The 13,723-nt window shown below is 33.7% G+C and overlaps 1 protein-coding gene across 2 annotated transcripts in view; it reads right to left on the bottom strand.

Annotated features, from left to right (window-relative positions):
* The window catches only part of LOC128237380 (uncharacterized), an 81,676-nt gene that overhangs the window by 25,319 nt on the left and 42,634 nt on the right, over window positions 1-13,723 (bottom strand). For both annotated transcript variants that reach the window (XM_052952861.1, XM_052952862.1), the window contains 4 exons: window positions 10,430-10,479; window positions 10,243-10,308; window positions 2,830-2,878; window positions 2,243-2,295 (listed from right to left, as the gene is read on the bottom strand). In XM_052952861.1, coding sequence (XP_052808821.1) covers window positions 2,243-2,295; window positions 2,830-2,878; window positions 10,243-10,308; window positions 10,430-10,479 — 218 coding nt within the window. The remainder of the gene's footprint in view (window positions 1-2,242; window positions 2,296-2,829; window positions 2,879-10,242; window positions 10,309-10,429; window positions 10,480-13,723) is intronic.

The raw sequence follows: 13,723 nt of genomic DNA, 5'->3' as shown, positions 1-13,723 counted from the left end.
GAATGTACCAGATTTTAATGAAAATTAGTTTGTGAAACATACCTGCAAAGGTGTTTGATTTACAAAAACAGTTCATGTTTAGTTAAATGTAAGAGTGCGTAATATTGTGCGTATATTAAGAGTTAACAAATTTATAAACTCGGATATGAAAGAGAAAACTCCTGTAAACTTCTGGCAGTTCTGGATTTACCTAATAGGAATAATATTTCATTATAATTCTACAAATAAGGTAAAACAGAGGAGGGGATAGTGAGTGAATGAGTTTTGTGGGCAAGCAAGTTATCAATAGAACGATTCACCGCTCAAGCCTTTCAGCACTATCAGTGCTTTCATTATTATAATGGTACAAACAATATGATACGGTTTTGGTTCATGATAATCAATGCCTAAGAGCATAAATAGTATTAGTGCTGTTTATAAAATAATGTTAAAATATATTGAGAAATGACCGCGGTGTCAAAATTGGGTACGTTGTATAAAAATTATTCTTACAGAATTGTTTGTTTATGTCTGGTTATTCTAGGGTGTTAGTGATATCCCTCTGTTCTAGTCGTTTACTACGTGTTAGGGATAATTTTAATCAAAACCTTGCAGGAAGGATTTATGACTCTCCAAAACAATATTAACATGACTTTTTCACGTTTGGATTTTAATCATATTTGAATTGCACTTATATTGCAAAATACAGAATCTAAATACGAGTGAGCTCAAATAGATTAAATGTAAAAATGGGAAGATGGAATAAAATACCTCTAAATAAATGAAATTATACAAAATGCAATGCGCTAGAAGACGAATTCCAAAGTTATTGAACTTTTTGAATCAGAAAATAGGTGTACTAAATATATATATAGCTATTTTTGTGTAAAAGGCTTTTAAATGAAGAAATTGAATTACCCAGTTATAGAAATTGTTTCGGAATACTTGTATTTAATACAGTGATTTTACATAGTGTAGCTGTGTAAAATATATAATTAAATAATTGTGTTACCAGCTATATACATTATTAATCAGAATAGAACTTAAATATTTATAATAGTAAAATTAACAAAATTGTTAAACTACTAAATCATGTTAATCTGCTTATTTATAGAATGTATACCGATTGCTATGTATTTATGCATAAACATAATTCAGAGTTCATTTTGGACATATAATATGTTGTATATTTGTTTTAATTGTTTAAAACGTAATACGTTTTGTTCTGTTTATTTTACAAGAAATAAAAGCGGACCCTATATGATGTATTTAGGAACACCACAGAAGAGACATTTTGTTTTCAAAGTGTTACACTTCAATTCTGATTAAATATGTTAAATATCAAACATGTGTGTTAGACCAGAGTCTGAACAATTGTTAAGACGCAAATTATGAAGAAGGAATTCGTTAGAACACTATTACACCCATATAAAAGTTAGTTCACCTAAATTTGGTCAGCATTAGAAGAGAAAAGTGACAACATTAACATATGTTGTCAATATTCAGATTGAAAGACGACGCTGTCAGTTTCTAGTGATAGCAGTTACTTGACTTAACCCAAACAAACAGTAATAGAAAACTCCCAAAATACTGAATTATCATTTGGCAAAAAGTACTTTTTAACGAAATTGATGTCAACTTGGTTTGAATATTAGCTTGTTTTAATAGTGCAAGTCAGTGTTGAGATATAATTAAACACCAATATCAAACAAATATGTCTTCGAAAGCATATCCTGGTATGAGTAGTATTCATGTTATAAAACGTTTCACACTGTTATAACATGTTAACTGATTTAATGCTTATTACAAATTGTATTTCTTTTCCTTAACATACCAAAATGATATTCATTTGTAAGTGCTTATATTGCAATAAAATTATGTTTCAATTCTTTATATTAATTTGTATAATGAAAGTCTAAGTTAAGATGTTTAAGTTGTGTATTTCTATTTTCATCCATATCAACACTATCTTACAATACATACCGAAATTAGTATCTTACATGCAAAACAATCAATTTAAAATGTACGTAAAACAACTATGGTGAGTGTTCACACATGACTCTTTGCACCAAAGGAAATGGAAAGAAAACCAAGGGGTTCACTTTTCCAAAAATATATTGTTTCAAGTGGATTATAACTCAAAATATTTCACAGGGTGTGTTAAATGGCGAACCTGAGTCGAATATGCAGAACAAAGTTCTGTGTTAGTTGTACGACTTTTGGCGCCAAGGTGACGAGAATAACAATGCAGGTAAAAACTTACATCTTCATATTCGTAGACCTCGGCAGGTGTAAGCCCGTAAGTACATTTGCTATCTGAAAACAACCAAAATGATAACAACTGTTCTTACTTTTAAAGCTTTCGGCAAAATAAATCAAAACACAAGAGCGTGTTTATGTAACGTGTTTCCACTTAAATAATTGTTTCTTTCCGTCTAAATATTTATGCGAAAAGCTACAGAAACAAGCTCAGTAGCAAAAAGATTAAACATAAACCCGGTTTAATGGCACTGGGTAAACGCCAAAGACATATTACATAAAATCACAAACAAAAAACATGGAAGAACTGCACAAAACTCCATAAACAGCACAGTGCATATATACTATATATACAAATCTAGGTATGTTTATCAAGAATTGTTAGGTACCGCCTTTGAAAGGTCAGTAAAGTATAAATTTACTGGGGGTTTAAACCAGTTTATGTGCACAAACCTCACTCTTATCCCAACAATCCTTAATAAAGATAATACGCACAAGTATCGTTAATAGTTCACTTATAAATCTTTATAATCAACCAGAAAGCATTTACTAAAGGTAAATTAACAACCAACAGTCAACATTTTGACTTACCTTCCTCTGAACAAGTTGCTCCACCAGTGAATTGTACTTCAGGTTTTACCTGAAAATGAATAATAATGATGTAATAAGTCTATGATAATAATAAAAAAAAACGGTCTCGTTTTACATCGCATGTAGAAATTAAATATTCAGTTCAAAGCACTATTACTATTCCTTTGCATTTGTCAAGCAAACAGCGCAGACATGGACAAAGAAAAAGACGTTCGTTGGATCTCTAGCCAAGTCTCAGCATCAATAGTGTCTGCTCATAGTAGTTCAGGCATAAGAAGTATATGGAAATAATTAAATAATTATTCCATTCCATACAGATTAATTATTATCGGCCACTGGTAACAAATTTGTATCGCAAAAAAGCTTCTCCGTATTCAACCGAATGTATCTTGAATTGCGAGGTTGTTTTCAGCCTATGTGTATGTTGGAACTGTGAAAGAAGAATAGTATTACAACTCTTTAATATATTTGAATAATCATTGACTACCAATGGTAAAACATTAAGATGATTGCATCATTTTTCATCATCAAAACGTGTTTATCAACGTTGGACTCCCAAATTAAATAAATATTGTTAATTTTAGTGACTTGTACGTACAAGCAAAGTTACGTTCCTTTATTCGTAAAAAAGAATGATGACTTCAAAGTTTTAGCTTCTCTTAATAAGTTTCTGTTTTTGATTTGTTTATGTACTTTATCTACATATTAATCATTGCTTGAAAAACTGACATAACTATGATTTAAAAATCAAAACGATAGCGAATTCAGTCTTCTGATCGGAATAGGACCTACGCTGTAGTTGTATATTATAAGTCCAACCAACGTAAAACATCAATCGGTTGATGCTTAAAAACGAGAAACGAATGTTACGTTCTGCTTTTCACAACATTAACGCTTTAACTTTTCACAGCGCTAATTGAAAGGGTAAAGTTGAGTAAACCATTGCGATTTTGACAAGTGAAGACCTTACATGGCAGAGAAAGTAAAATATGGGTTTATGTATAACCCTATAGTAGTACATGATAAGAACGTCTCAAGAGCTGGTTAGCCCCTTGCCAAATAAATGAGTGATTTTTTTTTTCCTAAGCTTCTTAACAGCACCCAAGCTGGACGAGAACACATCCATAAAACTAGTATTTTAATCATGCACTGTCACTTAAAGCGCCGATCTAATACAAAGTGATCTCCCCTGAAGAACATGAATGATCTCTGAAAACATGTACAAAAATGGCTGGATTTCAGCTATATAAGTTTGGTTTTGAAAAACAACGAATATTTGCAATAGTTTTAGTATTTAGTAAAGTTTCATTAAATAACAGGGGGCCGAATTGTCAAAGTAAACAACGTTTTTAAAGTCATCGTAGTTATCTTTTAAATATTTACTGCTGTACCACTTTCATGGAAACCCTTTAGATTTGCAGTATTCTAAACAAGATTTCAGACAACTGTTTCACCTATACTTAAAATAGTTTACCTTAAGAAAATAAAAATATGTCGTTAATCACGTTGTTAACTTTAACTGAACAATTGGCAAATGTTTTAAAAGTTTTGAAAAGCAAGGAAATTTTAACTTTTTAAATGGCGTCAATGATTTTGATTTTCATCACCTGAAATGCGTGATGGAAGTGGTGTTTGTACGGCAAAGGAAAATTAACGTTGTATGGAGTATGTCACTGAGAAATACCTAACGGTAAAATTCATTCACTTTGTGATCCATTTTCATACATATATATTTTTATACAATACCTCATCGCGCATTTTCCTGAGCAGTCTCGTTGGTACGTTTCTGTCTGGCAATGATTTGTGAATGCCTCCATTAAGTTTATAACAATTTCTGTTTTCTTCTAGTGTCAGGAAAATAAAAAGGGCTTTGTAAATTTATCGGAATATTGTTGTTGTCTATGTGTTTATGACATTGGCGTTGACCCTGTGCCATTGAACGGGGTTTATGTTTCAACTTTCGACTACTGGACTTTTTTCTGTAGTTTTTCATATAAATATTTATATCACTACTTATTCTTTCATAACTTACTACTTTATTTAAAAAATTTTAGACAGTAATGACCGTACACATTAAGGAAACTGTTTTCTACTGCAACAAGACGAAGTACACTAGCAACATGGCTAAAAATGACGTAACCGTTTCCCAACGAAAACGGCGTATTCCTGTTTTTGTTTTTTTGCAAACGAAATAAAACAGCCTCATAATGAACGCATACGGTTTGGTTAGTTGATAACCCTATTTCTTGCGTTTAAGAAAGCAACAGTTTATAAAACGACTAGACACTGGAAAATGAGGTGGCAAAGAGGTGACAAGTGTGCTTTTTTCAATCTGGTGGCCAAGACTTACGTACTCGTTCCCACGACTTACTATCTCGTTTCCATGACTTAGTTATGTCATTCCCACGACTAAGTATCTCGTTCCCATGACTTCGTTATCTCATGGTCAGGAATTAGTTCTATCGTGGCCACGAGATAACTATGTCGTGGAAACGAGATATTGTATGGTGACCACGACATACTTTGTTGCGTTCGTAGCCAAGCCATAACTATGTCGTGCCCACCAGATATCTTAAGGGATCGAGCTAGTAAGTAATTAACCTTTATAAACATTTAAAAAAAAAGCAGATGAAACTCCCGCTCGACCTAAACAAATTGTTAGAAACATGTTAGGCTCGAACAAAAAATAGCTACGGAATGGCATACAGCAAACTATTTGAGACGGTATGGGAAGATGGACCTAAACAGAAGTCTGTCGTAAGGGGATTCATCGGAAATAGGAGCGGCCGGAAACAGCGCAGCATTGTGTGCAAATTTTGTTTGTTCAGTCTTCGGTATCATGTCCGTTGTAGCGGTAGGAAATTGAGGAGCACATATATTACGTAAGAGAGACAGAGACCGGAATGAGGGCATGAGGGTCATACGACACCTGTCGGCTCTATATACCATACGAGTGCCGAGTAAAAATGTACTAAAACACGTAAGATAGATGGCTTGGTGTTATAACTGAGAGGTCCACCTCACCATATGCGAGTGAGAGTATTTCTCTAAGGCAAGTAATGTCTAAAAACGCAACCAGAGTACGCTTAAATCCTTTATGTCCTCATGCTGAGAAGGACTCTGAGTTGCATCCACAGCACATTTGGTCTTTTTGGTGGACGTATCGTCCTTGAAATCGCGACGTTTCGGCTCTATGGACGTAGGTTCGAATTTCCGAGTCTATGAGGCGAAGTATATTTGCTAATCTTTTGATAACACTCAGACTGTTTATTCAATATATTTTAATTAGATTTGATATACCTCTTACAATGTTACCCATCCACCCATCATCTTTGCACAAAACCAAGTATTATATATCTGATGCCATTACAACTGTACATGCTTTCAACTTAAATGGTTGCATACCAAATAAGAAATAGTACAGACCACTGAGGGCCTCCTGACATAGCCACCGAACTGTTATCCCATCAACATTGAACGCCCTACAGTGGCCTTAACTTTGTCTTAACAATATCTGTCATGTGTTTCCGTTCCGGATAAAAAAATCCGACCCGAGGGCACCTGCGTTGCCAAGTAACGAGGCTTGCCGAGTTACCGGCAACGCAGCATGCCCGAGGTTCGGATTTTTCTATCCGAAACGGATACACATGATAGATATTTTTTTCTAGCACAATTTAATTACATTTTTTGTGAAGTAAATACATAACAAGAGGCCCAAAAGGGCCTATGCTCTACTAGCATGGCTTTTGTGGTCATATCAATCCAGAGCATGTATGTATGGGTAAAAGGCAACAGACATATAGTTTATGTTTTGTGTTTGGGTTGCCTGAAAACGTAGCACGTTCAACATCTGAGCCCAGAAAGTATTGTAAGCAGATTAGTTGCATGAACTATTTTATTATGTGCCAAGTAAAAGTCATCTGACAAAAAAAAATGCTTTCAAAACTGTACTCATAGTAAAATTTTCTGTAGTTTTAAAAGTTAAAAATAGTTGGTCAAAAGGTCAAAGTCAAGGGCATCCTAGGACAACATTGATCAATTTGAACAAACATTCACAATCAATTGTGCTGAGATGGATGCACGAACACACAAAAAGATTTTCAAACCTTTCCAGATTTATGTTTACCAAATCTGTGAACCCTGGGTGTGGCCAGTAATGACACCAGGTGCATAACTTAAACATTCACAATCAATTTTGTTAAGATGAATGCGCAAACTACAGAACTTAAAGCTAAAAAATGGCCTTTGGGCTTTCAACAAGAACAAGGCAGAGTAATTCACAAAATCAACTGCAGAAGCAAAAAGCAAATTGTCTCTCAAAATCCTAGACTTGCAAATTGTCTCCCTTAACTCTAGACTTGAATTAACATATACATGTAAACTTGGCTAAAAATAGAATTCGCTCATGCAGACCTGGCTTAAATAGAAAGCATTTCTTTAAAACTTTCATGGCCCATAATCTAGGCATTCATGGGCGGATCTTGCTGGTTTTCGAAAGGAACCAAGCTCTAATGGATATCTAGATACTGTACAAGTTTCATCGATATATAATCAAAACTGAAGACTGTATCGTGTTCACAACCAATTGTTTACACAATAGCATTTTTTTATACTATCAAGGGCCATAATCTAGGCATGCATGGGCGGATCTGGCTGGTTTTCGAAAGGAACCGAGCTCTATTGGATATCTAGATACTGTACAAGTTTCATCGAGATACAATTAAAACTGAAGACTGTATCGTGTTCACAAGCAATTGTTTACAGACGCACGACCGCACGGACGCACGACCGCACGGATGCAGATATTACGTACACATTACCATCGCATAAGCTCTTCTGGCCTTTGGCCAGTAGAGCTAAAAAAGCGCATTTTGTACATATCACCAAAAAGCGCGTGCGATGATGTTTACTGACGTCATGACGCGCAGTAATTTGTATTCACTGCATACGTCAATAAGTTCCTTTAATACCACGTCTTTTAAGGTGATTTTGTTTTATTTTCGAAAAGTTAATGTTAATGGAACTCATCTATTTAAATCTCATAAATATGATTACATAAATGTACTATAAAAGAAATTGAAAATATTACGTCACAGCGCGTGATTCATCTGGCATGGGGGGATGCCAGTTGGAGTTTTCCAGCACGGCTGCATTCACCGGAAATGCCTATCCGGTGTGCTAGAATATATTATATTGCACTGTAAAGCTCCGAAGTTCTATAGGGATTTTGTTCTTTGTGGAAATACATCTAATTCTATATAAAAAAAACACATTCTCTTTCAGACGACAGTCTTGTTTCGACTGATAATCTTAAAATGTCTGTCCTTGTAAGTCTCCTAAGCGGTAACACACATCTAGTCTACAGCAGGCCTTATCAAAAAATAGTGACTGGTTTCCTTTTTTATTAGGCCCGCTAAACTACAAGTTGAAAAGTATACTGTTTAATGTCCCATAGCCACGTATATAAGTAAAACAGGAACATAATTATGTAAAGTATACTATTATAAATTATACAAATGATATCATGAACTCCTAATAGGCCTTTACACTTACTCTTAAAGAGATGCATTTTGCATACAAAATATGTCTAATGAAACAAATTAGGCAATAACTATTAAACCGTTCTCTTCTGTAAAACCGAAACTAAGAGCATAAAACTCCATGTCAAGATATAGGCTTGGTTTGAAGCGAGTTTCAAAATATAATCATATAAAAATGCATTCGGAATCGCTACGTTGAGAAACCGGCGGAGACATATACAATTCTCCCTCATGTGTTCATCTTTTATTTATTCGTAATTATAATTCCTTGTGTTTTTTGTGTTTTTTAACAATATTAAAGCTCTAAAAGTAGAGCATTACATTCGGCGTTGGCATTAAAGTCATTAGGTGAATTCTGCAAACGAAATATCATCAATGGGCTTTTGCACGTACGGCGTAAGCCTTATTGTCGAACTTTGCATACAAGATTGTGTTCGTAGTAAAAATGTGTTTTAAATAATAAAATAGTATATCTATTGATGAACTCTGCAATGATATACACAGTCATCAACACAGTGTTACCGATTAAGGTATGTTGACCTTTGGCTAATGACTTATTTCGTTATAACGTCTTTATTAATTTATTATTCTTGAAGGGTTTACCGTCTTCACTTTTGACATTCAATATGATAAATTCAATTTTACTTTAAATTTGTCCAGTTAAAGTTTCTTATTCTTTCATCAAATTTTAGTGTTTTTCGGTTATCATCAATTTGTAAAAGAAGTAATAACAAAATTTGATACAAATACAAATCAATGTTATCCGGCAGAGTTCCTTAAGTCAGAATTACGTTAAGTAAGTATTAAAATGTTTGGTCAAATTCCACTTCGCTCAGACGTTAAGAGAGCAGTTAATATACTAGATTGACCACACTATGCAACCAACTTTCAAAACTTCTCAAAATGGACCATGTTGCTGATATTCCAACTGCACTAACCACTGTGTAAATTAACTCGATTCAATCATATTGTCAATTTGCAAACCAAAAACAGCATGCATGAACTTTCTAGATTTAGTTCTCTTGGACATGTATATTGAAGCTTAATTTCTAAATTTTGTTAACCTATCTTTTATTTCAAAATACTTTAAAATACTTTAAAAGTAAAAGTGTAACAGCAGCGAATGATTCCAGATATCAATAAGTGTTTGTTTTCGTTACAAAATTATGTACTTTTGCATTCACATTTCATATTTATTTATATACACACAAAAAACATATACATTTATTTTGGAAAACTCTTATATGTTCCATAAAATTCTTCAAATGTACAGTGTACGGTACGGTGCACGTAGCCATTTTCATAACATGATTTGTCATTTCCTAAATTTGCAGCGACTGGTAACCAAACATCAGGGAAAAGTTGTTAAAGTATTGTTTCCTCCCTTTTCATTAAATACGAACAATAAAATCAAACAGCGCATAAACCTTTCAATTAAAAAAACATCGTTGTTGCAATATTTTGAGAATGATAGCAAACCTTGAATAACTCATGGCAGCATAACAGTTCTTACCATGGACAAAACCAATTATCATTCAAAGAGGCGCACACTCCAGTGCGGCGCCAATAGCAAGCCAAGGGGCAATCTTAAGCAATTTATTCAATCGTTCAACTTTCATAATGTACAAGACGGTTTTCTGCATTCATAAATTTGGCTATGACTTAAAGAGGCATTTCACTCATCCAACGTAGGGTTTGTCTTGTTGGCTTGTTTGTTAATGTTTTTTTTCTGTATAATCACAACATACATATATAGAAGAAAATATTCAGAAAAAGGATTCCAGACACCGAAATCGTCTACACCGCCAAAAGGTGAACCTTTATGCCGCCTTTTCCAGAATACACAAATCAGAGAGAATAATGTTAAACTTACATCAAGTTCAGTATCGTCGATAGCCGTGTATATCCGTTCATCATCCTCTTCATCAGTACATGTTCGCTAATGAAATTAACAGATAAACAATTGTCTTAGACCAGGTCCAATTTTGAATGGTCATATTTCATTGACACGAACATTCCACATGAACGCACTTAAGAAAATATACGTAAAAAATACTCACCAATGCATAATCGGTATAGCCATGTTCTAAATGTGTTGTAGGTCTTTTATCTAAAGAAGATTAAATAGAATTATAATAAGTTTGAAATGCATAATCCTAGTTTTTGAATAAAATAAGCCGTTGTTTAATCACTCATTGAGTATACATGTTATAAAAAATGCATAACACTCGAAAATAGGAGAAACCAGTAGTAAAATATAGTGCACAGGGTTAAGACCGAAACAGACACTTAATGAGATACACAAAGCGCAATAAAACAAGAAAGAAACACTACACATGCATCAATAATATTTTATAATGATATTATCATATATATATATATGTTATTATTCTATTCTGCTAAAAAGCGGTAGATATGTCTCATTTTGTCTAAATGCCCGGTTTTACAAGCGTTCGTATAATACTTTGTCCAAATGTATGCGTTTAATTTTCGTATTCATACCAGTATATGAGTTTGGCAGCATATCTTGAATTCGCAACACATTGTACTTATCGCCAAGTTCATACCAGTGAAGTTTCAATTGTTAACGATGATTTTCATGTTTGAAAAACAAACAACTACTATGGCGCCGTTCTAAGACCATTCACACCTATACATTTTTAAGTTCGACGAAATAGCTATGTGTTTTATTGTTTATAGTTATATAGTGCAAATGTTAGTTTTTATTCAAACTATTATTTTTTCTTTTTAGCATGGATTTTACAGCCTTTTTGAGGTAGAATACTTCATAGGTTTTTTTTAACTTTCCATCCTACAAATGTTTGAGGCAAGATATCTTTACTTCCTGATTTTCTTGCACTAAATTACATATAAATCAAGTGTTTGTACATAATGATAATCAAAAAATCTACATCGAATCTAAGATTAATTATTCGTGTATTTGTATATCAAATAATATATTAGATAAAAGGGCTTCGAAGTGTTATGTTTTAATTTTGTGAATCTTATCGAAGATAATTTTTAAAGACAATATAGCTATCTTATAAAAAAATGCCAGAATTCGAATGAGAAATGTATGTTGCAAATTTAAATAAACACGTTGCAATCTATGTTACTGGGTTAAGTAATTAATATACAAGAGGGCCATGATTGCCCTAAATCGCTCAACTGAGTAAGGGTTTTGACCTTTTTAACCACTATACAATGTTACACAACAAATATCTTAGTTTTTTTCCTTTATATCTCTATGTAATACAGGTGACCCTCATGGCGGGGCCAATTTTGAAATTTCATCAATCTTGGTAGAGGAACATGTGACAATGCTACAAACCAAATATATAAGCTTGGCAACTCAACTCAACTATACTTTATTGTAAACAAAGGCCTCCGGCCCAGAATACAACATAACATTGTATAAAGTATATAATTAAAACAGTGCCCCCTTGCTATCTCGATTACCGGTTTTCAATAGCAATCATTATTTTTGAAACATAGTATGCTACTTACTTGAAAGTATATGCATCTTGGGTACTCATTAAGTTAATAAATGTTGACTGACATGTTTGACCATTGAACCAATTAAAAATTTGTTCTTATTTCCCCGTATTGAGGACACTCAAAAAAGACATGATACTCATTTTCAATGATCTGTACGTTCATATTTCAGACCCAAAAGTGAGTATTGGGATGACCATGCTATCAATTTATTTAAAAATATCGGAATGGGTAAAATATCCAAATGGTTTTTTGGTATTGTCTGATAGAGAGGCTAGCCTTGCGAGCTTGTGATGCCAATTTTGTTTTGGCTGCGGTCCATGATAATTTTGGTGTAAATAATAAGCCCGTGTATTTATAAATTTATAAATTGACACAGTATTGACTTCCTCACCGTTTAAAAACCATTTCTCGTAATTGCGCAATGGCCCCCCATTCCTAAAGACAATTTTTTTTGTCTTTTTAAGGTTTACGTGCATGCCGGTATCATGGCAAAAACTTGAAATTGCATTGAGTTGTGATTGAAGGTTATTTGCTGTATCCGCACAGTTCGCTATATCGTCAGCATACATGAGACAGTAAATATCTGGAATATTATTGGTAATGAAAATGCCATTCCTGCATTTTTTCTCTTCTATATGTAACTAAATCATTAATATAAAGAGAAAATATTATCGGAGAATTCAAATCACCTTGTCTAGTGCCTATATTACATATAAATCATTGAGTAATAGTATTTCTGTCAATTTTAACATGTGCACGTAGTTTCGAGTACGTGGATGTCAGTACTACTAATAATTTCCCATTCATACCTTTCCCTGTCAAACTAGAGAACAACTTAAAGTGTACTAATGAATCAAACGCCTTTTTAAAATCGACGTAAATAACATAGAAACCACCACGTGGACTTGTAATATACTTTTGAACCATTCTTTGTAGGCAAAATAAGTTATCCATGACCGAATACCCTGACCTAAATCCCGCCTGTGATTCCTCAATAATATTCTGAGTATCCGCCCAAGCATATATGCGGTCATTTATTATACTTGAGAATACTTTATATAAATATAACATTTATTAATGATATGCCCCTATAATTGTTTGGGTCTTGCTTGCAACCTGATTTAAAGATCGGAACAATAACACTTTCACTCCAAGAATCTGGAAATTCACCTGTGTCTAGAATATATAAGCTTAATATTAGATCCCAAAAATGTACATATGGTCCAAATGTCATTGCTGTAGCTTCAAAAATAAGAACGTATGCCAAAAAAGTCACAGTCATGTTCATCCCGGGACATCATTGATCTTTGTTTTTAAAAATGTACACATGGTTCGAATCGCATTGCTACAGCTTCTTAAATAAGAAAATAGGTCAAAAGGTCACATTCAAGGTCATCCAAGGACAATATTGATATCTGTTTAGAAAAATGTACACATAATCCAAATTTCTTTGCTGTAGCTTCAAAAATAAGAAATTTGGTCAAAAGGCCAGCTTGACCCCGGGGGCATAATTTGAACAATCTTGGTAGAGAACCACTATATGATGCTACATACATTATTAAAGGTCTTGGCTTAGCGGTTTCAGACAGGAAGATTTTCAAAGAGTTCCCTATATGAGTCTACAGGAAAGTTGTGAACCTCAGGGGCATAATTTGATGTTCACAAGCAATTCTTTACAGACAAACACACGAACGACGGACACTGCGCCTTTGGCCAATAAGGCTCAAAATCAACCAACCCTCTCAAGACTGACAAGAAATGATACAGTTGCATGTATACTGACAAACCTGATACAGTTGCCTACACACTGATTAGACAAGAAGAGTTTACCCAATCTTAACTATCTATAAATTGAT

This window comes from Mya arenaria, chromosome 6, assembly GCF_026914265.1.
Source record: "Mya arenaria isolate MELC-2E11 chromosome 6, ASM2691426v1".
Classification (NCBI taxonomy): Eukaryota; Metazoa; Mollusca; class Bivalvia; order Myida; family Myidae; genus Mya; species Mya arenaria.
Note: the sequence above shows the minus strand (reverse complement) of the source record. Positions and strands in the feature narration are given on the sequence as shown.